The 26,015-nt window shown below is 38.8% G+C and overlaps 1 protein-coding gene across 1 annotated transcript in view; it reads left to right on the forward strand.

Moving 5' to 3' along the window:
- ALLC (allantoicase) overlaps positions 1–26,015 on the forward strand; it is a 48,279-nt gene that overhangs the window by 17,624 nt on the left and 4,640 nt on the right. The window contains exons 7-9 of the mRNA XM_075555675.1: positions 6,654–6,809; positions 7,207–7,280; positions 10,988–11,096. Coding sequence (XP_075411790.1) covers positions 6,654–6,809; positions 7,207–7,280; positions 10,988–11,096 — 339 coding nt within the window. The remainder of the gene's footprint in view (positions 1–6,653; positions 6,810–7,206; positions 7,281–10,987; positions 11,097–26,015) is intronic.

Here is a 26,015-nt window from a genome sequence, read left to right on the forward strand (position 1 = left end):
CTTTTAGCTGAAGGCAGAGAACACTCAAAAGATATTTGCTTGTGTTTTATTGACCATGACAAAGACATTATATTTAGTGCATCATTACAGTCGATGGATAATATGGATAAGAATGAATTCCATGACATTTCTTTGTGCTCATGTGGAACCTATAGATGGACAAAGAGACTGTTTTCCCACAGAAGAATAGGAGACTACATGATTTAAAATCAGGAAAGATATGCATCAGGATTATTCAATCTGTATATTAAGCAAATAATTTGAGAAGCTGGACTGTATGAAGAAAAGCATAACATCAGGCTTGGAGAAATGTTCAAATGAGAACCTGAAGCACATATTGATGAGGATGAAAGACTATGGCCTTTAGTATTGGTTATACCTCAATGCAAAACACACAAACAGACCTAGAAATATTCACAACTAGAACCATAACCATTCTGATAAACAAGGAATCAATAGAAAGTTCCATTTTACTTGGATTCACACTTAATGCTCAAGGAAGCAGTGTCAAGAAATCACAGTCTTCAAAAACCCCAGAAAATAATAAACACTGGACAGGATGTGGAGAGAATGGAATGCTCATACATTGCTGGGGGGACTGTAGAATTGCCCAACCACTAGGGAAATCAGTGTGACACTTCCATAAACAAATGCAAAGGCAATTGCCCTATGGCCCTGTGATTTCTCTTGTGGATGTAAAAGAATACAACACAATAGATATACACACCTATGTTTTTTGCAGAAATTTCCATAAAAGCAAAAAGATGGAAACAAACAGAAACACCGATTATAAAGGAATGGATACACAAACTCTGGTACACTCTGGCACAATAGAATATTCTGCATCAATAGAAAACAATGATGAGTCTCCTAAACACCAGAGGCCATGGTGAAAACTAGAGAATAGTATGCTTAGCAAAGTTAGTCAAATTCATAATGACAAATCATTAATGACACAATTATTATAAGGAAAAGAAAATGGAAAGTTTTTCACACCAAGTGATATAGGATTATAAGAACTACAAGGAGACCAGGGACCATGGGGAGCAGTGAGAAGGGAGGAACAGAAGATTCTGGAGAGAGGAAGGAAGGATGAGAAGAGGGAAGAAAAATCACAGGGCGGCCATAACTATTTTTTAGTTTATTGGATCTCCATATTATGGATTTGACAAGTTGAAAATGCAAGTGAAACAATTCTTTAATTTGTTCATACAACAAATATGCATTGATGTATAGAGCTCTCTGAGCCTAACACATGGGTACTTATCATTTTGTCCCTGTTGCTGTCAACTTGACTCCAATTCATGGTAACCTTAGGTAGAGCACAATAAAATGTCACATCCTGCATTATCTTAAAAAAGAAAATAAAATCACAAGCATTTCTGCATTGGACAAAAGTGCTAAGGAGCAAATTAACATTTTAATGTCACTTTGAAGGCTAAGGTGTGCCTGAACCAAGCCATGGTATTTTTAATGAGTTTTCATGCATTCAAATGCTAGACAAAGAACAAGGAAGGCTGGAGTGCATCCTATTGATAGGCTTGAGTGGTAATGACCATGAGGGGAGTGAGGTGATAGGTACCTATCCTGAGAAATCAAAAAATACTCGAAGAGAGAGAAGAAAGAAGAGAAAAACAAGGAGGCAAAGGGAGAGGGAGAACTAAGAGAAAGAAAGAAAAGACAAAAATAGCAGCAAAATACTGGTGGAACTGCTAGCTTCCCAGTTTGGCTGCCTGAGACCCCCACTTGCTTTCTGGGAGTGTGCCCTTCTGACTCCGGATTGGACAGAATGGGTTCTGTTAACCGCTTTGGGGTGTGTGTGTGTGTGTGTGTGTGTGTGTGTGTGAGAGAGAGAGAGAGAGAGAGAGAGAGAACTCTCTTCTGGATAGAAATGCAAGGGACGAGGAAGGGGAAAAAAGGAAAGGAAAACAGAAAATGGTGGGAGAAAAGGGAAGAACTAAGAAGAAAGATTTTAAAAGAATTCGGCACAGCACGGGCGTTCAGGTGTTGGGCTGGTAAGGGGAGACAGGACTGTGCCTACAGTCACTGGGTTGTCATGTAAGTTGGGGGTGGTGGGTTGTACCTTGTTGATATTCTGCCTAATTTTACCCATTATTAAAAGTGGGATATCAGCCTGGTAAAGGACATTATGCTTGGTGGATATCATGCCGGGTGGACATCATGCCTGGTGGACATCGTGCCTGGTGGACATCATGCCTGGTGGGCATCATGCTTGGTGAAGTAGATGGGTAATGAAAAAGAGGAAGGCCCTTCGGAAGATGGATTGACAGAATACTGAAACAATGGGTTCAAATCTAGGAAGACTTGTGAGGACGGTGGAGGACTGCACAGTGTTTTGTTCTACATGGGATCACTGCAAGTTGGAAATGACTGGGGGACATCTAACACCAAAAAGGGTTTTGACTTGTCTATGTTGCTCTTATTTTCTGTCATTTTTTTTGCTTCTAAAGTGCTCCTCATATTTTTGACTTAAAATAAGAACAAAACCTCTTTTGTCCAATATTTGTACAGCTCATCCATTTTAAATATTGTTTCTGTTGTCATTATATAACTTTTCTTTCCTATTATTTTTAACCTATTTGTGCTTTTGAATTGTTAGCATATCCCATGGACAACATGTAATTCAATCTTGTTCTTTCCTCTTTAAATCTGTTTACACTCATTGTTATTAGCAATACAGTTGGATTTACAGCCGTGTTTGATAGCAGTGTTTGATATTTGCTCTGACTCATAAGTACGCTGTTTAGTTGCCATGTCCCTGATTGTCTTCTGTAAATTGGTTACTCTACAGTTTAGTCTATATCTCTAATAAATCTACAAAGCTTCTCTCAATTGCTTTTTGCCACAATCTTCATTATTATTATTTACAATTTAAAAATTATTTTATTTAATTTTAACATTTATTCTTTATTGGGAGTTAACACATATGTCATATCATCCCCTAGCTCAATCACAACTGGCAGTATTGTACAATTGCTCCTGCAATCACTTTCCAAACATTCTTTTCCGTTCTGAAGTCCTTGATACCATCGTAATTTTACCCCTCCCCCCACCTCCAATGTACTGCTTCCTACTCCCTTCCCCAAACCTTTGTTTTATCTGCAGTCCCTATAGGCTCATCAGTCTTCGGTTTCAGATACCAAAACCCAGAAAGACATATAACATGAACTCAGTGATGTCACACCTCTGAGATAAACCCTACTATGAACAAACAAAAACCAAAACAAAACGTAGCAAAAATATAGAAAATGTTGAAAATGAAATCAAGTTCAGCGTGTTCTAGTCTTTAATATTTCTGCATTAAACAATAATTTTATTAAGGCATAATCTAGACTTCTTACCATTCAATAGTTCACGCATATCAAGCAGTGTTGTACAATTGATACTTAACAATTGTCAGAACATTTTTTCCTTTGTATTCCTTGATATCAGCTCTCCATTATGCCCTGCTCCCCTGTAAAGCCTCCCACCAAACCCATTATTCCAGTCATTGTCTCTATAGATTCAACTAACATGGGTTTCAAATACTCAAAAATATAGAAAGATATAAACATAGAGAAGCAAGAACACTACTAGCAAAAACAAAATACAAGAGATAAACTCCAATTTGAAAACAAACACCCCCCCAAATATTAAAAACTAGATCAAGCTCAAAGTGTATCAAAAGAGAGATCAAATGACAAGGTTAACCATTCAAGTCAGAGTTATCATTTTAGTGTACTATAATCTCTTCAAGGTTCTCTGTATGCTAACCAGGTTGTTCTCATCCATCAATTATGGTCACAGGAGAATCACCAGAGGCTTATTCCATGTGTAGATCCTGTTAATGTATTTTGGGCTTCCACTGTCATCTGTAGCTTTCTGAAAACCAGAATTTCACAATTAAAATTCTGTACCATTGCTTCCTCAGATTTGGATCTTTGGATCACAGATGTTGGTGTGCTCCTTCCACGTGGGCTTAGCTGATGTCTCACTTAGATGTCTACTTGTTTGAAAACAAGCCTTCAAGATCCCAGATGCTATTCTTCCTGATAACTGGGCACCATATAATTTGAAATTAGTTTATCTGTCTGATTAACCAAAAACCACACTCATTGCCATTGAGTCGATGCCTATTTATAGAGACCTTATTGGGTTAGTTGTGAGGAATTTTGTTTTCTTTATAATGAGTCATAATCCACACTGAAGACTGCCGTCCTTGATCTTCACCAGCAACTGTTTCAAGTTCTCCTCACTTTCAGAAAACAAGACTGTGTCATTTGCATACTGGAGGTTGTTAATATGACTCACTGATGCCATGTTCTTCTTCATCTAATTCAGTTTCTCTGATGATTTGTTCAGCAAATGTCATCCATAGCCACTTGAAAACTGGGTGTTCACAATTTAGGCTCTGATACCATTCCTTCCTTCTGATTTGGATTTTATTATTTGCAATCCTTGGATCACACAGGCCAGTAGCCTTCTCCCATGGGGACTTAGTTGACGTCTCACTTAAATGGTTCCTTGTTTGAAGACACGCCTTGAAGGCCATGATACTAGTCTTTCTGGTTGCTGGCATCATCTGGGTTCTTCATCACACTTTGCTGTAGCACGCATATCTTCCACGTCTCCTTTGTGAGGGAATGTATCGAGCAGGGCCATGTTGTAAGAACTAATTGTTCTTAGATTAATAATCATTTTTAAATTAAAAATTAGTTATAAAACAAAATAGTTGGTTTACATTTCAGGTAATCAACTTTGTATTCAACAGTTTAAATGTCTTATCAAGGCCACCCCACCCCTCTTGGTTTGCGCTTCACCGCTCCTTGATTTCTCTTCCTCTTGTGGACTACCATCTTCCACGTCAACCAAGTCAAAACTGGCCAAGAGTCTAGCCATTGATTTATCTCCTCCTCTTTGCCCTTCTCACCATGATAATCTCCAAAGTCTGTTCCCTTTGGTATGAAAGTCTTTATTTTGTTGTTATTTATTTCACACTTACAAGTGGTCTTCTATACTATGTGTCCATTTGTGATGGGTTGATTTTGCTCAGTATGTTTTCCAGGTCTGTCTATGCCATGGTTTTGTCATTTTTGAGAGTTCTCTTAGGCTTGAACTTCCCCATACACGGTGGCAAATTAAACCAGGGACTTTTGATCTGCCTCTTTCCTTGGCAGAGTTTCTGAAGCTGGCAGTATGGTTTGGAGTGAACTTGAGGGAATTGGGGCTGACTAACAACAATATGATGATGAGATAACAGTGTTATACAACTATTTATTGCAGCTGACACATTGATAGTTACAGGTGGTGAATCACCTCCCCACACAGCAGGGATTTTGTCAGAGGCAATCTTTGTGCCACAAGGAGAAAGAGGACATGAACAGCACTCGGGGGAGAGGCAAAGGGAGGTGTGCTTAACTACATCTTGGTACCTACTGTTTACTGTAGCAAGGCGGGGAGTCTCTTGGTCAGAGAGGCAACAGGGGGTCCTTATAAGTATTGGGGTTTATCTTTAGCAGATGCTGGGTACAGTTTCTTGGGATATATATATGTATGTGTGTATATATATATATAAAGTTGAAAGGCACTAAGTGGCTAATAGTCTGCTCATTTGGGTTGATTTTAAAGTAACTCAGTGGATTTTTTTTGGTGAATAGCATCAATTTTCTAGAAAAAAAATAGTTTTTTCCTTCACCCACTTTTTGCAGTGTGGTTTTAATTGTTGTTAGTAGCAAGATTTTTACTGTTCTACAGAAATTTCTTCAGATCACTGTTACACCAAAATTTTCATATAAAAATATATAGCCTTAAAGGCTTGAAGATAAACAAGCTACCTTCTAACTGAGAAGCAACAAAGCCCACACGGAAGAAGAACACCAGCCTGTGTGATCATGAGGTGTTGATAGGATCAAGTATCAGGCATCAAAGACCAAAAAAATCACATCATTGTGAATGAGGGGGAGTGCCAAGTAGAGACTCAAAGCCCATCTCTAGGCAACTGGACATCTCCTTACAGAAAGGTCGCAAGATGGAAATGAGCCAGTGAGGGTGCAGTATAGCACCAATGAAACATACAACTTTCCTTTAATTCTTTAATGCCTCCTCCTCCCCACTCTCATGATCCCAATTCTACCTTACAAATCCAGAAAGACCAGAGGATGTACACTGGTACAGATAAGAGGTGAGTAATAATCAGTTTAAGAGCCCTGGTAGTGCAGTTGGTTACTCATTGAACTGCTAACTTCAAGGTCATCACTTAGAACCCACCAGCTGCTCCTCAGGAGAAACATAAGCTTGTCTTATCTGGTAAAAATTTATAGCCTCAGTAACCCAAAGATGAAGTTCTACTCTGCCCTAAAGGGTCATTATGAGTTGGAATTGACTCTATTGTAGCAGCAAGTGTTTTATTTTAGTTTATTAATCAGTCTTTGGAGAGCTAGAGGAACTTGATCCAGTACAAGCAACTAACAAATACAAAGGTTCCGAGGCACATTGGGCATGTTAGAAGACAAAAAGGAGGTGAGTATGGCTGGAATCTAGGAAATGACATTAGAGAAGGAAGCAAAATTCAGATTACACCGGGGTTGTGTTTTACTGTGGACTGACAGCTACTTTTCTAAACAAAAGTAAATGAGACAGATTTTTCTTTTCAGATGGTGGAATTGCACGTTTTAGAGTATATGGTACTGGACAAAAAGACTGGACTGCAACGGATCCCAAAGAAGCTCTAGACCTGGTGACCATTGCTAATGGGGGCATCTGTGTGGGGTTCAGTAATACATATTTTGGTCACCCAAACAATATCATAGGTAAGTTGATGTTTCTAGGTTTTATTCATAAAGTCTGGGGTATCAGGATTAAACGTCTTATTTTGGGGGGGATTTTTTTAAAGGAAGGATTCATTTTAAAGCATAGGAGTAGATGAGATTAATTGTTTATATATACAGTTTGATGCATATAAAACTTGTCATAAGCCAACAGTCACAATTGTCCTTCCATTTTGGTTTAAGTATATGTTGTAACATTTGGTAACATTTGGTTGAATGTAAATTTACTAAAAATATTACCTTTAATAAAAATAATGTTTATAACATGCTTAGTTGCATAGAATCTCTAATTATAGAATGCTAATGATAGATTCTCATATTTAAAATAAAATCACGTGATGCACAGTTAAATTATTTCTCTTTTTTTAAAATTTTGTAGGTGTTGGCATAGCAAAGTCTATAGCAGATGGCTGGACAACTGCAAGGAGATTAGACAGACCACCAGTATTAGAAGTAAGAAATTACAAACAAAAAAAGTATAAATTTTTTTGGAAAAGTATACTTTAAATTTATTTTTAAGCCAAGAAAATGCTAGCTTACTTTAGAAACCTCTTAAGTATTGTTCTAAATGTTATTCCTTGCTTCCAGTGTTTCCAAATTTTCATTATAATATCAATAGGTTGAAACATAACAGCAACTGTGAAGATGGCAAAGGACTAAGAAGTGGTACATTTTGTTGTACAGAAGGGGCTAGTAACTTGATGGCACCTAAAACTGACAACAACAATAGCAGCAGCAGCAACAACAACAACAACACTATAATATCAGAGCAAAGACCCAGAATATCAAACACTAGCTATTTTCAAGTACTCTAATGTATTTTGGGACTATTTCTCTGTTTCTTTAGTGAAGAAGTAAGAGTCATATGATGGCATAGTGGGTTATGTGGCCTTGTTTTAATTTTCTCCAGCTTTAACCTGATGTTGTACTTGCAATTGGTGATCTGTTCCACAAGAGCCAAAACATGACCATAAGTCGATCCCACCTGAATTTCAGGAACATCACAAAATTGACTTGATGCGTTGAACGCCAATGACAGAAGACCTGAACACCACTCAAAAAGAAAGTAAAGGGTTTTGAAAAGACAGAATAGATCAAAGTAGATGTCAGAAGAGATTCTGAAATTTGCTTTTAATTGTAGAGTAGCAAAGGCACATGGAAGAAGTGATGAAGTCAAAGAGCTGAACAGAAAATTCAAAGAGCAGCTTAAGAAGACAAAATGAAATATTAGAATGAAATATGAAAAGTTCTGTAGTTAAAAAACAAAAAAAGAATAACAGACTCAGCATATCTTAAGCTGAAGGAATTCAAGAAAAAATTCAAGCCTTGAGTTGGAATATTGAAAGCGTCTATGGAATGATATATGAAGCATCAAAAGAACATGCTGAGAATACAGAGTCACTTTACCAAAAAAGGACTAGCCAACATTTCATCATTTCGGAGGTAGGATATTAGCAAGAACTAATGACTTGTCAATGTCAGAATAATTGGAAGACAGCTGCTGAGCCATCTGACTGGAGGAGATCCACATTTGTACCCGTTTCAAAGAAAGGTGACCCAACAGAATGCTTAAAGGAAATTTTATAGGAAAATATCATTGACATCACATTCAAATAAAATTTGTTGAAAATCATCCAACAATTATTACAGCAGTACATTGGCAGGGAGCCTGACAGAGTTTCAGGGTGGATTTAGAAGAAGCCATAGAACGAGGGATTTAATTTCTGATGTCAGATGGATCTCAGCTCACAGTTGAGGATACCAGAATGATGTTTTTTTCTGTTTTATTGACTATGCAAAAGCACTTGTGTGCATCATAACAAACTGTAACTTTTAAAAGAATGGATATTTCATAACATTTCGTTGTACTCCTGAGGAACTTGTACATGGATCAAGAGTCAGTTGTGCGAACAGAACAAGGGAATACTGCATGGTTTCATATCAGGAAAGGTATTATTCAGGTTTGTATCTTCTCACCATACTCAGACTGTATGCTGAGCAAGTGATTGGATAAACTGGATTATATTAAGAAGAATTCAGCATCAGGATTGGAGGAAGATTTATTGATAACCTATGATATGCAGATTACACAACCTTTCATGCTAAAAGTGACTAGGACCTGAGACACTTGCTGATGAAGAACAGAGATTGCATCCTTCAATATGGATTCAATTCAATGTAAAAAAGACCAAAATCCTCACACCTGGACCAAGGTAACATCATGATTAATGGATAAATAGTTGAAGTTATGAAGGATTTTGTCTTATTTGGATCCACGGTTCATGCTCATGGAAGCAGCAGTCAATTGATCAAAATATGCCTTGTATGGGGTAAATCTGCCTCATACGACCTCTTTATAATATTGAAAAGCAAGGATGTTACTTCAAGGAATAAGATGCAGCTTACTCAAGTGTGTTAGATTAGGTAAACTAGAGAAACAAATCCAGTAACACTCATGAATGTATAAAAAAAGAGCTTTATATAAAAGAGTAATTGTATATTAAGAAAACATCCCAGCCCAGTCCAGATCAAGTCTGTAAGTCTGATATTAGCCCATATGTTGGATACTAGTCTATAAATCCCTCTTCAGACTCGTGCAACATATGCAATGATGCCTATACAGGAAGATCACAAGCCCTTGGGTGGAAAGTCTTATGGATCCAGTGGTGGTGGCAGCATCTTCAGGGCTCTGGCTGCCATAAGCGTGGTTCTATGTGGCTTGTCTACAGGAAGGTGAAGTAGAGAGAGCGTGACTCATCTCCAGCAAGTAAGAGAGGAAGCTCCCAGAATCCTCATGAGAAGTCCACACGCAGAAGGAGGGACCATCAGGCTGTGACCTGATTGACAGGCTGGATTCCACCCCTTCATTCTTTATTAAGCTGACATGAAATTATGTAACTAACACACCAAGTCATGCTATCTTCAATGGTCTTACACGCATGCGTAAGTTGGACATTGAATAAGGAAGCCTGAAGAAGAGGAATCGATGCATTTGAGTTGTGGTGCTGGTGAAGAATATTGAAAGTACCATGTAGAGACAAAAGCACAAACTTGTCTTGGAAGAAATATGACCATAGTGCCCCTTAGAAGCAAGGATGTCAATACTTCATCTTACGCACTTTGGCCATATTGTCAGGAGAGACCATGTCCTTTACCCTGCTTGGTAAAGTGGGGCGGGGGGCAGTGTAAAGGAGGAAGGCCCTCAATGACATGGATTGATGCCACGGCTGCAGCAATGGTTTTGGGCACAGGGACAATGGTGAGGATACAGTTAGACCAGGCAGCGTTTCATTCTGTTATGCGTAAGGTCACTAGGGGTTGGGATTGATTCATTGGCAAATAACAGCAACAACAACAACCACGGCAACAACAAATCAGCAGTTTAAAACCACCAGCAGAAAGATGAGTTCACCGTCTCAGAAACCCACTGAGGTAGCTCTGGTTTGTCCGATAGGCTCATTGTGAGTTGGAATCCACTTGATGGCGGTGCATATCATTTCATGAAATGAAAGTTACAAGTATATTTGTTGGTAGATCTAGATAGAAAACGCCTAGCCGTATCTAAATGTGTCTGCAGGTGAGTAGGTGATTTTGTTCCTGAAAGGACTTGTACTAACTCAAGATCAAGACCAAAATGAAAGCACACGCAATGAAACATCATTCAGTGTGTAAATCTCATAGAAAATAGTCTCCAACACCCTTTGCTTGGGTTATATTTCAAGCCACCCAATGCTTCCAGGTATAAATGAATTAACCAATTTCTCTTGAAAATAGGGCACAGCAGCATAGACTTGGTATAGATTTGAGCAAGAAAATGCCTATTTTGAATGTTCAAAGCAGATTAGAGGACCTATGATTTGGATTAGATAAACATTCTTTCTTGTATACATGAAGCTACATCCAACATAAAATAATTTTAAATGTATAAAAAAATCTACTGAGTACCAACACACTTGCTAGTCAGCCCAAGGCACTTAAGAATAATAGCAAGAAGGCAATACTTGCCACAGAGTTTAGAAATCAAGTCTTAGGAAATATTTCTTTATGGTAAGTAATTGCATAAGTACAGCATATAAAAATTTTTCAATTGCCTGTTTTCAAGATTTGCTTCTTGAATGACTCCATGTTATGTTATCTTTTTAAATTTTTTTCCATTCCAGAGAGATGAGAATGGCATTCTCCTGGTTCCAGGTTGTGAATGGGCAGTGTTCCGACTAGCACATCCTGGGGTCATAACTCAGATTGAAATAGATACAAAATATTTCAAAGGTAAGTGTAAAGCCATTCCCAAGTGTTCTATAGCTAATGTACTGTCTATGAATGCATCATGGTCCTGTGACATAGTAGGAAGGATAGTTATAGTATTCAGGACAGTTGACCCCTGGCCTTGGCTTTCCCACTCACTAGTGTGCAGTTTTAGATAAGCTCCTTCAACTTTCCATACTCTAATGTCTCAGTTTGTAAGATACCGGAATAGAAAGTCATGCCTGCCCCTCTTCCCATCCCCAGACCCGATGCTATGATGCTATAAGACTCTTCATGAAAGTATCGCTTAATCCACCTTGGGAAGAGCTTATGAAGTATTTCTTGATTGGGTTATGATAAAAATCATATGAGGATTATTTTGATTAAAAATTTTTGATGATTATTTCTTGCTTAGTGGTCCTAAGCAGATTGATGCAAAGTGACTCTATCAGAATTGACTTTTGAATGAAATAATCTAAACATATTTAAAATTGTGCACTCATATTAATAAAGAAAAAACATCTTGAAATGTACCATTATATTCTTTATTTGCTTATTTATTTATTTATTAAATCATTTTATTGGGGGCTCTTAGAGCTCTTACCACATTCTACACATACATTCATTGTGTCAAGCATATTTGTACATATGTTGTCATCATCATCATCACTTCCAAAACACTTTATTTTCTATTTGAGCCCTTGGTATCAGCTCATTCCCACCATCTCCACCCCACCACCAACACCCCCCCTTCCTCATCAACCTTTGATAATTTATAAATTATTATTTGTTTCATGTCTTACATTGACCCCTGTATCCCTTCACTCACTTTTCTGTTGTCTGTCCCTCCTAGAGGGGCTTATATGTCAACCATTGTGATCTATTTCCCCTTTGTCTTTCAATGTTCCTCTTACCCTCCTGGTATCGCTATTCTCATTATTTGTCCTGAGGGTTTATCTGTCCTGGATTCCCTGTGTTGTGAACACTTATTTGTACCAGTGTGCATACTCTGGTCTACCAGATTCGTAAGGTAGAATTAGGGTCATGATAGTGGGAAGGGGACACTCAAGAACTAGAGGAAAGTTGTATGCTTCATCAGTCCTATATTGCACCCTGATTGTCTTGTCTCTTCCTGTGACCCTTCTGTAAGGGGATTCCAATCATCTACAGAAGGGCTTTGGGTCTCCACTCTGCCCTCCCCCTCCTTTATATTGATATGATTTTTTTGTTCTGGATCTTTGATGCCTGACACCTGATCCCATCCACATCTCATGATCACACAGGCTGATGTGCTTCTTCCATGTGGGCTTTATGGGCTAGATGGCTGCTTGTTTATCTTCAAGCATTTAAGACACCTGATGTTGTATCTTTTAATAGCCAAGTGCTTATATTTTTCATATGAAATTTAGGATAAGTAAATATATAGTGAAATTAGCTGGATTAATAGTTTTTTGGGGTTTGGAGGGTTTATGCCAGGGGAAGTTGGAAGCTAATAATAATGAGTGCAAGAATGAAGAAAATGTTCTAAAATGTATTGTGTTAATAATTTCACAACTATTTTCCCCAATAGTATTATTGAGATAATTCACATATCATACACTTCCATAATTCAATTGTACTTAAAAAGAGTTATATATATGTATCACCACAAGCAGTTCTTAATGTCCTCTCCACTCCTGTACTCAATGTTTGTTCCTCATTACCTTCCACCCACCCCCCTCCTGTGTACCAGATAAGTCATCACAGCTGTTATTATCTCTATCTATCAGTCCCTCCTGTGTTTCATAAACTGGGAAACATACAAACAAAACAAAACGAAAACACAAAGAAAGAAATAAAAGACTGAGTATGATAAAATGAGCCAGAGGGAAAAAACTGCTGTTGAGAAAAAAAAGTAAGAAATATTTAAAACTAAAACAGATCCAAAATAGATCAAGAGGGTGATCAAATGACAGGTATCACGTTATAACCAAGTTCCAACTGCACAATCAAGTTTACAATAGTCTCTGTCTTATAGCAAGGTTATTGGCTTCCCAAAATTGTGGTCAGTGAGGATCTACAAGAGGCTTTATCCATGTGGGCACCCTGCAGACGGATTTTAGGCTTCCACTGCCATCCATAGCCTTCTGAAAATTGAGTGTTCACAATTTAAACTCTGATACCTTTCCCTCCTTTGTATTTGGATATTGTTATTTTTCATCCCTGGCTCACACAGGAGGGTGTGCTTCTTATTTGTGGACTTAGTTGACACTTAAACCTAAATGGCTACTTGTTTGAATATAAGCCTTTAAGACCTTAGACTCGATTTTTTTGATAGCTGACATCATCTGATTTCTTCACCACACTTTTCTGTATCACCTATATTTTCAGTCATCTCTTCATGAGGGTGAGCATTGAGCAAGGTTATGTAATAAGAACTAAGAGTTCTTGGATTGAGACTTTTCCCCCTTAAAGATCATTTTATTGGGGGCTCTTACAGCTCTTATAACAGTTCATATGCCAATTGTATCAAGCATATTTGTATATATGCTGCCATCATTATTTTCTAAACATTTTATTTCTATTTGAGCCCTTGGTATTAGCTCCTCTTTTTACCTTCCCTCACCCCTCCTACCCTTGTGATCCCTTGATAAATTATAAATTATTATTTTCATATCTTACACTGACTGCGGTCTCCCTTCCCCCATGGTTTTTCCCCTTTCCTCTCCCCACCTTCTCCCTACTCCCCTGGTATCACAATTTCCATTTCTGTTCCTGAAGGGTTTATCTAACCTGGATTCCAAGGGTCGTGAGCTCTTCTGTACCTGTGAACAGGCTCTGGCTTAGCCCACAGTGAAGGTAGGATTGGAGTCATGATAGTGGGTGGTGAGGAAGCCTCTAGGAACCAGAGGAATATTGAGTTTCATCAGTGCTATATTTCACCCTGGTTGACTTCCTTGTGACCCTTCTGTGAGGGGATGTCCTATTGTCTACAGATGAGTTTTGGGTCTCTGCTCTGATCTCCCTCCGTCTTCACACTATGTTCTTTTGTGTGTTTGTTTTGGGTCTTCTGATGCCCGTTACCTGATCCCATCGACCATCACGATCACACAGGCTGGTGTACTTCTTCCATGTAGACTTGTTTCTTCTCTGCTAGATGGCCACTTATTTAACTTTAAGCCTTAAAGACCCCAGACGCTATATCTTTTGATAGCTAGGCACCATCAGTTTTCTTTACCACATTTGTTTATGTACACATTTTGTCTTCAGCGATCATGCCGGGAGGGTGACATCACAGATGCCAAGTTATTAGGACAAAGTGTTCTTGCATTGAGGAAGGGCTTGAGTAGAGGTCCAAAGTCTGTCCACTTCCCTCATTATATTGCCATCTAAATAAATGTGCCTATGCCAATAGCTCTATTTTTATGAATTAATATGTTTACATAAGTACACACCTATGTTTATACATCTATCCATAGCTTTGCTGCCTAGATCTTTCCTCTGTTTCCTTTTACCTTCCTCATTTCGCACCATCACACTCGCCCTTCTTCTGCCTCTTAGTAATTCCTGTCAACTAGATTGTTGTTGCTCCAACAGCCCAGGATCTCTCTGTCCTCCTCATTGTTTATTTTAATTCCTTAGTTGTTCCCCTGTCTATTGCATTGTTTGCTCACTGCTCCTCCCTGCCCCCCACCCCTGCCTCATCCTCCCCCAAGTCCTTCTGGAATTGTCGGTCCTTTTGCTTTCCCCTCAGGCTTGCTTCTCATGCCTGTCTTTTATACATAAGCAAACCAATGTAGACAATGCAAAAAGAAAAACAAAAGTTGAATAAAGGAGAAAAAATAGCTAGTACCCCCACCCACCTCCCCACAAAAGTATAGATAATTCCAGGTCTGTCCACTGACCTTATGACTATCTCCCCACTGGTCCAGGGGAGTTCTGGTCCTGAAGGCTATTTTGGGGATTCCTCAGGGGCTCTGTGGCTTGGCTTTGCTCCCTTTGCTCATTTGTTATGCTCCTTTTATGGTTTGGCCCACTGTGGGGTTTCAGACTGGACTCACTCCCTGTCATGTGTCCCAGTATTATCCTCTGTTGCAATCAACTCCAGTGAGAGGTCATCATGTCTCCAGCTGGTGTCAGCCCTTCAGTCCTTTCTGTGCCTTAGCAGCTCTGTGCAGGAATGATGGCCTTAGGGCTTGGTGTGCTGATATGGGGTCTAGAGCCTCACTTTCTTTTTCTTTTTTGGTTTGCTTCTGTGTGGGCATGGCAGACTGGCTTTTCTCTCCAACCTGTAGGGACCTGGTCAGTTTGGCTCTGATTGGGATGGGTCCTTTAACCTATTCTGTTTATGGGCTGCTCCTCGTGGTTTCATTGATCTCAAGGTTTGGTGCACTGTAGTGGGTTTTGCACACACACTCCCAATTCTCTCAGTCATGATTTCAGGAGTCAGGCAGGTGGATTGGGGCTTTTTAATTGGGCCATTTTTTATTCTGTTATTAAACTGTTGTAGAGTTCTATAGATTTACTGGTTAGACCCTTGTCTGTTGTGTCATTGGTAAAATTTTCCCACCAATTTGTAGACTCTTATTTTACTCTTTTGATGTGCATGTGATTGATTTTCAATAGGTTCCAGTCTTCTATTTTGTCTTCTGCTGAGTGTACTTCCTTTGTTATGCTTGGTAGTGTATGAATGTTCTTCAATAGGGCCCTTAAGTTTATTCCAATTTTCTCATTGGTGATCCTGATAGCTCTGGGTTTCCATTTAGGTCTTTAGTCCATCTTGATTTGTTTTTGTTCATGGGAAGAAATATGGATCTTGTTTCACTTTTCTGTATATGGAGATCCAATTTACCCAAAACAATTTGTTGAAGAGGCTGTCTTCAAACTCATTTAAATCGTTTTTGTCCGTTTGTTGCCTGTAGGCAGATGCATTTACACATGTGGTTTCTGTGTTACACCTGTGTTCTACTCCATTGGTCTATGTATCTATCATTGTACAGTACCAGCCTATTTTGACTACTGTTGCTATATAGTAGATTTTAGAACAAGACCTCCTACTTGGTTCTTTTTAAGAACTTCTTTTCTTATCCCAGTCTCTTCCTTCTCTAAAGGAAGTTGGTAATTAGTTTTTCCATTTCTTTAAAAAATATATGGGATTTGGATTGGAATTTTCTTGTATCTGTAGATTGCTCTAGGGAGTACCAACATTTTAACAATATTATATCTACCTATTCATGCACATGAAATATTCTTCTATATATGTAGGTCTTTTTTGGTGTACAGGTCTTTTATACTTTGGTTTGGTTTATTCCTAAATATTTAATCTTTTTTGAGGTTATTATGAATGGTATTGTCTTCTTAATATCTTTTTGTAGCTCTTTGTTGCTAGTATACACCTGGGGTCCAATAGATTTTTGGTTGTTAATTTGTAGCCTGCTACTTTGCTGAATCCCTCAATTTTTTTCCAGCAGACTTTTTGTGGAGACTTTTGAGTTCTCTCTCTATAGGATCATATCATCTACAAATAGTGAGTTTCACGTCTTCTTTGCCTATTTGTATTCCCTTGATTTCTTTTTGTTGTCTGATGTCTTTGGCTAAGGCTTCCAGTATGATATTGAATAACAGTGGTGATAGGGGGCATCCTTTTCTGGTTCCCGGTTTCAGGGAAAATGTTTCTAGCTTTCCCCCATTAAGCATGAGTTTGGCTGTTGGCTTTTTGTATATGGCTTTTATTATGTTGATGAATTTCCCTTCTATGGTTACTTTGAGTGTCTTTTTAGTCACAACTGGGTGTTATTATATTGTCAAATACCTTTTCTGCATCTATAGTAATTTAGTAACTACTATAGACCACCCCTTGTCAAATTGACACCTTTACAAGACTCTTTAGCCATACATAACTTTTAAAGCAAAGAAAATAGTAAAATCATATTTGTGCATCACCCGATAAAACCCAAATGCACACAACTCAAAATATTCCAGCTTCATTTAAACATAATGCTGTATTAGTGAGCAAAACAAAATATTCTATACTTAACAATTGCAGTGAAGTGAACACCTACACCACAATTCAATCAAAATATTTCCTCATCTATGAAAGTTTGCAAGCCATCCATGTGATGCCTTTATCCTCCCCATTTTGTGCATCCAATTTCTATACTGTTCACTTATATCAGCACAGTGCTCTAAGGAGACAAACATGCTTTTGAAAGAATCCTCATTCCAGTTGGAAGCTTGAGTATGCATCCATAAGCACAATCAAATCAGGACAGGCCATCCATAGATTCAGCAGTAATATGAACCAATTCACAGGCTCAAAATCTTCTCTTCATCTGGTTGGGCTCTGGTCAGTGTGCTCTGGTTTGTTTATCTTCACCAAGGTGCCCATTGGCTGCTTCAACTTTCAGTCATGGCCCTGTCACAAATCCTCAACAACCCTAGTCCCCTTAGGCTAGGTAATGTCATAGGCTCAGGTTTCATACAACTCTATGAACTTAAGACCAGACAACCTGCTTGCATCTTCTCATTTAGTCCCTGTAAGCCAGGTCGATGGGTGTCAGCGGCCAGACTCAACCCATCACTCTGTTTCTGTGTTTCTCCCACTCACTCTGTTGCTGCGTTTCTCCCACTTCCACTGAACAAGTGGATCCAGGTGGTCACTTAGGGTGAAGGCTGGGTGAAGGTTTCCTTTAGCATCCAGTTCCAAAGAAGAGAATCTATTCATGGCTTCATATTTTTCCAGCTTCAGGAGTCAACCCACTAGCTAAAAATTTAAAAAATGAAAAGGATTCTTTTTCAGTTTGTCAATATCTCTTAGCAAGTCTTTTAAAAAGCAAATGTACAGAGTACCCAAGGCACTGGGTGATGCTTATCTTTTCTATACCCATTTAAAAATCTAATTTAATAGCTGAAGGCAATAGGTTTAAACAAACACTCTATTCATACTTCCCAATAATCATTTCTACCACATATTATATCAATAACAATAAGCAGAAGAAATCAGTATAAAACTAGTACCACCAGATCTTAAACTTAATTCTTAACACAATCAAATTCGATCCTTATTTAAACTACCCCATTCATATGCAATATGGCTTTAGGTATCGGGTTGCATCAAGCTAGGGTAGGGCCTTCTGTCAACCATTTGGACTAAGCGGCATGGTTTTAGAGAAGATCAAGGGGGCATTTTACCCTCTGAGTTCAAATTAACATTTATCACATTCATTTCCCCTCACCATTTCAAACAGGAATAGCCAAAGACAGTTTCTAGAAACTAAAACCTTCACTTCCCATGTCCTTTCCAGAAAACTGCATGGCTATACCTGACCTCTGGCTAGCCACAGAAGAACACCTGAAATAAGGCAGTAGAAAGACAAGCCTCCGCTCTCCATCTTCCTGATTTGTTTCCCTGGTACCTCATTCCTGGTACCATAATGCATTAGGTTGAACCGAGTAGAGAAACAAATCCAGGGACACTCATATATCTGCAAGAAAGACCTGTGTATCAAGAGGTCATTATTCATCAAGAAAACATCCTACCCAGTCCAAATTTAGTCCATCAGTACAATGCTAGTCCATACGTAAGTTCCTCTTCAGGCTCACACAGCTTCATGCAATGATGCAGAATGCAGAAAGCTATCAGGCCCGTGGGTGCAAGGTCTTGTGGATCCAATGGCAGTGGAAGCATCACAAAACTCTGGCAGGTTTCAGCTGTGTGGTTCAACAACAGGAAGGTGAAGCAGAGAGAGATAAGAAGTTCCTAGGACCCTCCTTATGAGAAGGAGACACCCACTAGGAAATACCCTCAGGCTGTGACCTTGTCCACAAGTTGAGTCCACTCTTAGACTTCAAGTTGACATGAAATTATGTAACTACCCAAGTGCATTTATATTAATTCAGGTTATGTCTTCTTGGACTGTTGTTCCTTCAATCATTATATAGTGTCGTTTCTTGTCTCTACTTACATTATTTGTTTGATATCTACTGTTTACAGAGATTAATATTATTGCAACTGCTTTGTTTTGATTGCCATTTACTTAGTATACGTCTGTCCAGCTTCTGATTTTTAGTTTATTTTGTCTGTTTCTGAGGAGTGTTTCTTGAAGGAAACATACTAATCAATTTTTGTTTTCTTATTCTTTCTACTAATTTTTGTCTCTTTACTGGTGCATCTAGCCCATTAACATTTGATGTGATTATTGATATATATGGATTTGTTAACTGACATTTTGCTTTGCACTTGTGCTGTGTGTGTGGTGTGTTTAGTTTCTTTGTTCTTCCTGCATTCATTGTTTTGGATGCTGCTCTGTGTGGCTGGTTATTGTGAGTAAATGTTTTGTATTTTGGTTTCAGGTTTGTGCTGTTGATTTTGTTGTTGTTATTCTTGACCATAGTACTCTATTTAGTATTTTTTTGGTAGAGCTTGTCTTGCTTTTGAAAATTATTTTAATTCCTCCTTGTCTGGGAATGCTTTTCATTTTCTATCATATTGAGTGATATTTTACTGAGTACGAGATTCTTGGTTGACAGAATTTTTCCTTTTAAGACTATATGAAAATAATTAAATATTAAGAAAATTAAAAAGTAGAGAATACCAGGAAAAAAGAAGAAGAAATTAAATGAAACTAAAAGTGGCCACAGACATCACGATGGGGTTTCGAGAGCAGAGCAAAAATTGATTTACCCGAGTAAATGACTTTTGGGGAATGATTATTTATGTCTCTAAGACTTCTTATATGCGCTTTCCCTTTTCTAGAACGTTCTGTAAGATTCAGTTTAGGCCTTATTTATTCTATTAAAAGCTTCTTAGCCTTCAGTGACAGTTTAGTAGCCACAGTTATGCACTTTAACATAACAATCTGTCCTCTTCAAAACCTTAATTGCATCATTTTCATCTTCCATTTTTTTGGTTTGTTTCCATGCTAAAATCTATTATTTTTCCAGATTGGTCTTCAGTTTAGGAAACTTTTTGTTGATATTTTTGTTTAATAAAGGTTTTCATGATTAAAAATTCATTTTGTTAGGGGCACATACAACACATCACAATCCATACATACATGTGAAGCACATTTGTATATTTATTGCCCTCATTCTCAAAACATTTGCCCTCCACCTAAGCCCCTGGCATCAGTTCCTCATTTTCCCCCTCCTCCCTGGTCCCCCTTCCCTCATGAACACTTGATAAATTATAAATTATTATTTTGTCACATCTTACACTGTCCAACAGCTCCCTTCACCCACTTTTCTGTTGTATATCCCCCAGGGAGGAGCTTATATGTAGATATTTATAATCAGTTTTCCCTTTTCACCCCACCTTCCCAGTATTGCCACTCTCACTACTGGTCCCAATGGGTCATCTGCCCTGGATTTCCTGTGTTTCCATTTAGTTTAGGAAACTTTTTTCTATAAAATTTTTCTTTTTTCCCCAAAGTTAACAAACTGTGTTTTTTCCAAGGATACATTTTTTCATATGTATCCATCATATACTGTACCAAAAACACAGCATACATGAAATTAGAGAAAATAAATTAAAAATCCATAGCACAAATAATGAGGATCTAGTATGGAGCTAAGCTAAGTTCATCATAAAAAGGCTTGAAAGTTTCTTTGATAAGCATACCTACTATCAGCTAACTTGTATAGAGAACTGTGGAACCCCCACGGTTGTGGCCCTTAGTCACCCTTCAGAGCTGCAACTGAAGTGTTTCAGTTTCCAATCAAACACTAGACTGGTCTATGAAGGGAACAATAACACCAGTGAAGTGCTCACACGTTAGAATGATGAGCCGTTTAAGATCAGAAGGGCAGGGTTTATCCAAAAACAAAGTTCAGAAGGGTTAGGAAAGAAAGAGGAGTGGAGTCAGTAAACACAGGAAGGAAATAGTATAAGTGATGTTACATTGTGAGGATTGAAACAAAAGACTATATGTCACTCCATTGTCTTCTTGTCTGCCTGGTTTCTGCTGAAAAATCTCTTTTTATTCAAATTGCTGTCCCTTTTTATGCAACTGTTCTTTTTCCTTGTTGCTTTTAGAACTGTTTCCTAGTTGTTGATGTTAGACATCTTGACTACAATATATCAGGGGTTTTTCTTTTTGAGGGTCTCTCCTGATTTGTATTCTTTCGGCTTCCTGGATAGTTATTTTTTCATCCTCCATAAAGTGAGGAAAAAATTCTCCCAGAAGTTCCTGGACTGTTCGGATATTTGTTTGTACATTACTTCCATTTCTGGAATCCCTATAAGACATAGATTGTTTCTCTTGATTGTAGCTTTTTACAGTCTTCTTTCATTTTTGTTGTTTGTTCTTCCTTTAGATTGGAGTCTAGAAATTTATCTTCCAACACACTGATTCAGATGTCCATCCCTTCAATTCTAGTTCTCTCTTCTCGAAAGTGTTTTGAAATGCTCTTATCATAGTGCTCAGCTTTTGTTTTTCTCTTTGGAGTTTTTCTTGGAAAGCTTGCCATGTAAAGCTTGTCCTATAAAGCTCAGGATTTTCTATTCTCTCCTTTTTTTCTCTCTCAGACTTTTTCCCTATCTGTTGTATGTGTGATACATCATTATTTTGCATTCTTTTTCTTGTAATTCCATAGCCTGTTTCAGGCTTTAAAATTTTTTTTATTTTAGGTCTGGGTGTTGTTCACTACTTGCGTCTGTTTCTCTCTCTGTTTTCGTGTGTATCAATATTTTCTGTTTTTCACTTGACATTTTGGTGTAGCTGTTAGGGGTTGAGTTAGTTTAGTGTGCCAACCTGGCCGATAAACACATGTGGGGTTAATTGAAGGGTAGAGAGATAAATGGCTCGGTGAGCCTTGCCTTTCTAGTTCTTGGGTCTCATGCTTTATGATAGTCTGAGCAGGGTGCAGTTTCCTTAGCTAGTTCCCTGCTTCAGATGGCAAGGCTCACTTCCTGAAAGACATGCCCAAGGAGAAGCCTCATGGACTTTACTCCGAGACAGCCCTGGGTTCTGGAACACCGCATGGAGACCCCTGCTAGTCCAGAGATGCTTACATGTTCACTGGTTTGGCTTTCCTCCTGCAATCAGCGTCATAGTATTTGTTTTGTGAGACAGAGGAGGACTTTGTGGATTGGTGTCAGACATACGGGTTAATGTTGAACTTGTTGGGTAGCACTGGATTGGGATGTTTTCTTCATGTGCACTTAACCTTTATATAAAACTCTGTCTTATACATGAGTTTCTGTGGATTTGTTCCTCTAAAGTACCCAGACTAATACAGGGGTGGTAGGGAAGTGGGGTTGTGTAGGGGTAGTTCTGTGCGGTAGGTGTTTTCGTGAAGGAAGTAGACCCTTCAGATCAAGCACTGGGGGAAGAATGTTAGAGTGAGTGCTGGGACAGAGATCAGAGTGTGGAAGAGAAAGTACTGGAGAAAGGAGAATGAAAAGTAAACAAAAAAGATGGATCGGGTAGAGTTAATTGGTGGTTTATAAGAAAAAATATTTTTAAAAAATTTACTTGTTTTGCAAGGATGAAGGAAATTTAATAATGAACGAGGAGGGGAATATAAGAGTAGTATCAGATTTTGTTTTTAAGACAATGAGAAGCAAAAAAATATTTTAAGAGAAGAGACAGATAGATAAAAACTACAGTGTAGAAATTTAAAAATCAAAATTATAAGAGGAAAAGAATAAGAGTAAAAACCTTTAAATAATAAAAAACATAATAATGAAACAGGAAGTGGAAGAGCTATTAATGTGTTTGTTTGGGCTTTAAGCTTTATTGCAGATCTGAGCAAAAGAAATTTGTGCTTCTCGAACACAATGTGTTTCTTGAAGAATGGGTGAGGAGTTGGGTGGACATTGGACCTGTGCTTGGAGCACAATTGCATGAGGATCAATTGAGCAGGTTATATTCAGTGTTTATGGGTGGGTGATTTCTCCTGGTCAGGGACTTATGGTGACTGGAATGTGTACAGGTTTTTCAGTGTCCTGCATTGGGTGTAATGGAAGGATATGGATAAGTTTCTCTAGGCAGCCTTGGGCAGAGTGGATGTGATTGGATGGGGCTTAAACCTTCCAAGAGACAGGGGTCTCAGAGAAACAATGTGTGTGTGTGTGTGTGTGTGTGTGTGTGTGTGTGTGTGTGTGTGGAGGAGAGCATAGCAGGACTGCAATTTGTCTTGTGGATGGAATGGGGTGGAGGGTGAGTGGTCTAAGGTGACAGGCTATGACTTTGAGCTGGCTCAGACAGTATAGCATGATTTAAATGACATGTTAACTGAGAGATAGGGGTAGTGTTAACTTAGGGGTTGAAGATATGGTGAGGTCAAAAAGTAATCTTTTATGTAGACCAACAGATGGGGAAATACTGATTAGGAATGAGTTATGAGATAGTGCAAGACTGTTTTAAAGAAGGGGAGGATATAGATAGGAAAGAACACACACCATCACCACCAACAGTAGGAGAGTGGAGGTTTAAACCCTGTCCTTGGAGAAAGCAGGACTATGTGGACGCTCATGTCTGTCATGAGCTTGGTGCAGGGGGGGAGTGGTTGGCTTCTCCCCTTTCCCATTTCCTCAGCTTGTATTGTTATGCTAGCAAGTGTGCTGCACTCAGATGTGTGGAAGGTATTGGTAAACAATACAGGGGAGAAGAAATGCTCCCCACCCCCACTATCTCCCTGAAGCTTGGTCAGCTGTGTTACCTCAGGGACTGGGAAAAATCATTGTGTGGGAGTGGAGCGCCCTAGGTCATGGGAAAAGTTAAGCCTTTTTGCTGGTTATGTGTGGTCCAAGCTTCCCCCACAAATGTGTGGGGCAGGAGCAGAACTCTCCACCATCTTCATGAGGATACCCATAACAGAGGGAACACTGTCTGCTGGTGTTTTTACTCTTTCACTTTAAGAAACTTGAGTCTACTTATCTTTATGTTGAGGTTCTTGCCCTCAGGACATGCAGGATATCCTCCTCAGCCTAATTTTAATATGTTAAACAATTGAATTATCTAGTACGTGAATTATACAAGGAGGTACCCCCACCCCCAAACGGAAAAGGCTTCACTGGGCGGAACTTTTGTAGTACACGTTATTCCCACTAGGTGAGCATCTAGCAACTTTGAGTTAGTGCACCCAGTGGTGTCGCTGGGGAAGGTTTTCTTTGGTCACAGTGATTTTTTTTTTCCATAAAAGCAGTTTCGCTCAAACTTTACTTTTTGTGATGGTCGATTTAGGAGAACATCATGTGACTGTGAAATTCGGTTTCCTGTTCAGAAAAAAAAGTCTCAGAAATGGTTGTGATGTTGAACATAGCTTACAAGGCCAGTGCTGTGGGAAAAATGCAAGTGTACAAGTAGTTTTCTTATTTCAAAAAAGGTGAAGTGTTGATTGATGCAAACCTCATTCTGGATGTCTGTCAACTTCCTGAATGGACAAAAATGTCGACAAAATTCGTGCATTTGGGCTCGACGACAGTGAAAAAGCCTCGAAGGGAGAGGGACGTTATCTGGACTGTCCTGGAGCTCCTCCGTGCAGCAAATGTTAGAGGAAGATTTGGGAAAGAAAAGAGTCGCTGTGAACTGTGTGCCTCTGGTTCTGATTGACCGGGAAAAAGAGCATCGAGTGGGAACATGCTCTACTTTGAGAGATCAACTCTGAAGCAACCGAGGCTTTGTGTCCAAGGTCATTACTGATGACAAGACATGGAGCTATTCTTATGACCCCCCAAGCAAACATCAGTCAAACCAGAGGAAGACGCCATTGTCACGCTTGTCAAGAGACATCAACGCTTAAGATGATACCCCTTTTTTATGTGAGGGGGATAGTACGTTTGGAGTTTGTCCCACCAGGTCAGACTGGTAATCAAGCTTTCTATTTAGGGGTTCTGAAAAATTGCATAACAGTGTGTGACAAAAAAGACCTATTTTGTGGCCAGTTTTGTCACATGACAATGCACCTGCTCAGGCAGCCATCTCAGTGTGCAAGTTTTGGCAAAAAGCAGCATGACTCACATATGCTTCACACATCTTACTCACCTGACCTTGGTCCATTCAACTTCTTTTTGTTTTTTGAATGAAGAGGGTCACGAAAGGACAGTGATTTGATGACGTAGAAGAGGTGAAGAAAAAAACCAACGGAGGTGCTGTCACCCATCTAAACTGATGAGCTTGAAAAATGTTTCCAAGAATGGAATTGCAGATTTGAAAAATTTATTAAGTATAATGGAGAATACTTTGAAAGTGCTAAGGTTGTTTTATTAAAAAAAATTAAATACATAGCTTTGAAAAAAAATCCCGTTGTTTTTGGGATACCCCCTTGGATATCAATACAACTGTTCACATTAAAAAGAGATAGATACATATGTTATGAAGAGACTTTAAAAGAGGCTCCTAAATTGGGTCAAGCTTAGGAACAGTTGTGAGGGTGGCACAGAATCCTGCAGTTTCCTTCTGCTCTGTATTGAGTTGCTATGTGTCAGAACTTACCCTATGGCACACATCAACAACAGCAGCATCAACATTTTATCACTGTTAGATGAAATCATAATAAGCACTGGATTAGGTATCATACTTGTTTACTGTCTCTGAAAAAATTACCACACTCTATATTCGCATTTTGAACGCTTGATTTCTAAATATCTTGCTAATCAATATGGTTGGACTCAATTATTAATATTATCAAGACAAAATATATGGTTATGATGATGTTCATTGCCAATATTATTATTGTAGGAAGGTGCTTTCCAGTGGATTCTGACTCATAACAACCTTGTGTATAAAATAGAAAAGAACAGCTGTTCTGATGCCTGAGCCCATTGCCGCAGCCACGGTGTCAGTCCATTCCCATTGAGGGCCTCCCCTTCTCGCTCCTCTGCTTTACTAAGCGTGATGTCCTTCTCCAGGGACTGATCTCTCCTGAGAACCTGTTCAGAGTATTTGAGAAGAAGTCTGGCCATCCTTGCCTCTAAGGAGCATTCTGGTCGTACTTCTTCCAAGACAGAACTGTTTGTTC

The sequence above is a fragment of the Tenrec ecaudatus genome, chromosome 8 (assembly GCF_050624435.1).
Source record: "Tenrec ecaudatus isolate mTenEca1 chromosome 8, mTenEca1.hap1, whole genome shotgun sequence".
Classification (NCBI taxonomy): domain Eukaryota; kingdom Metazoa; phylum Chordata; class Mammalia; order Afrosoricida; family Tenrecidae; genus Tenrec; species Tenrec ecaudatus.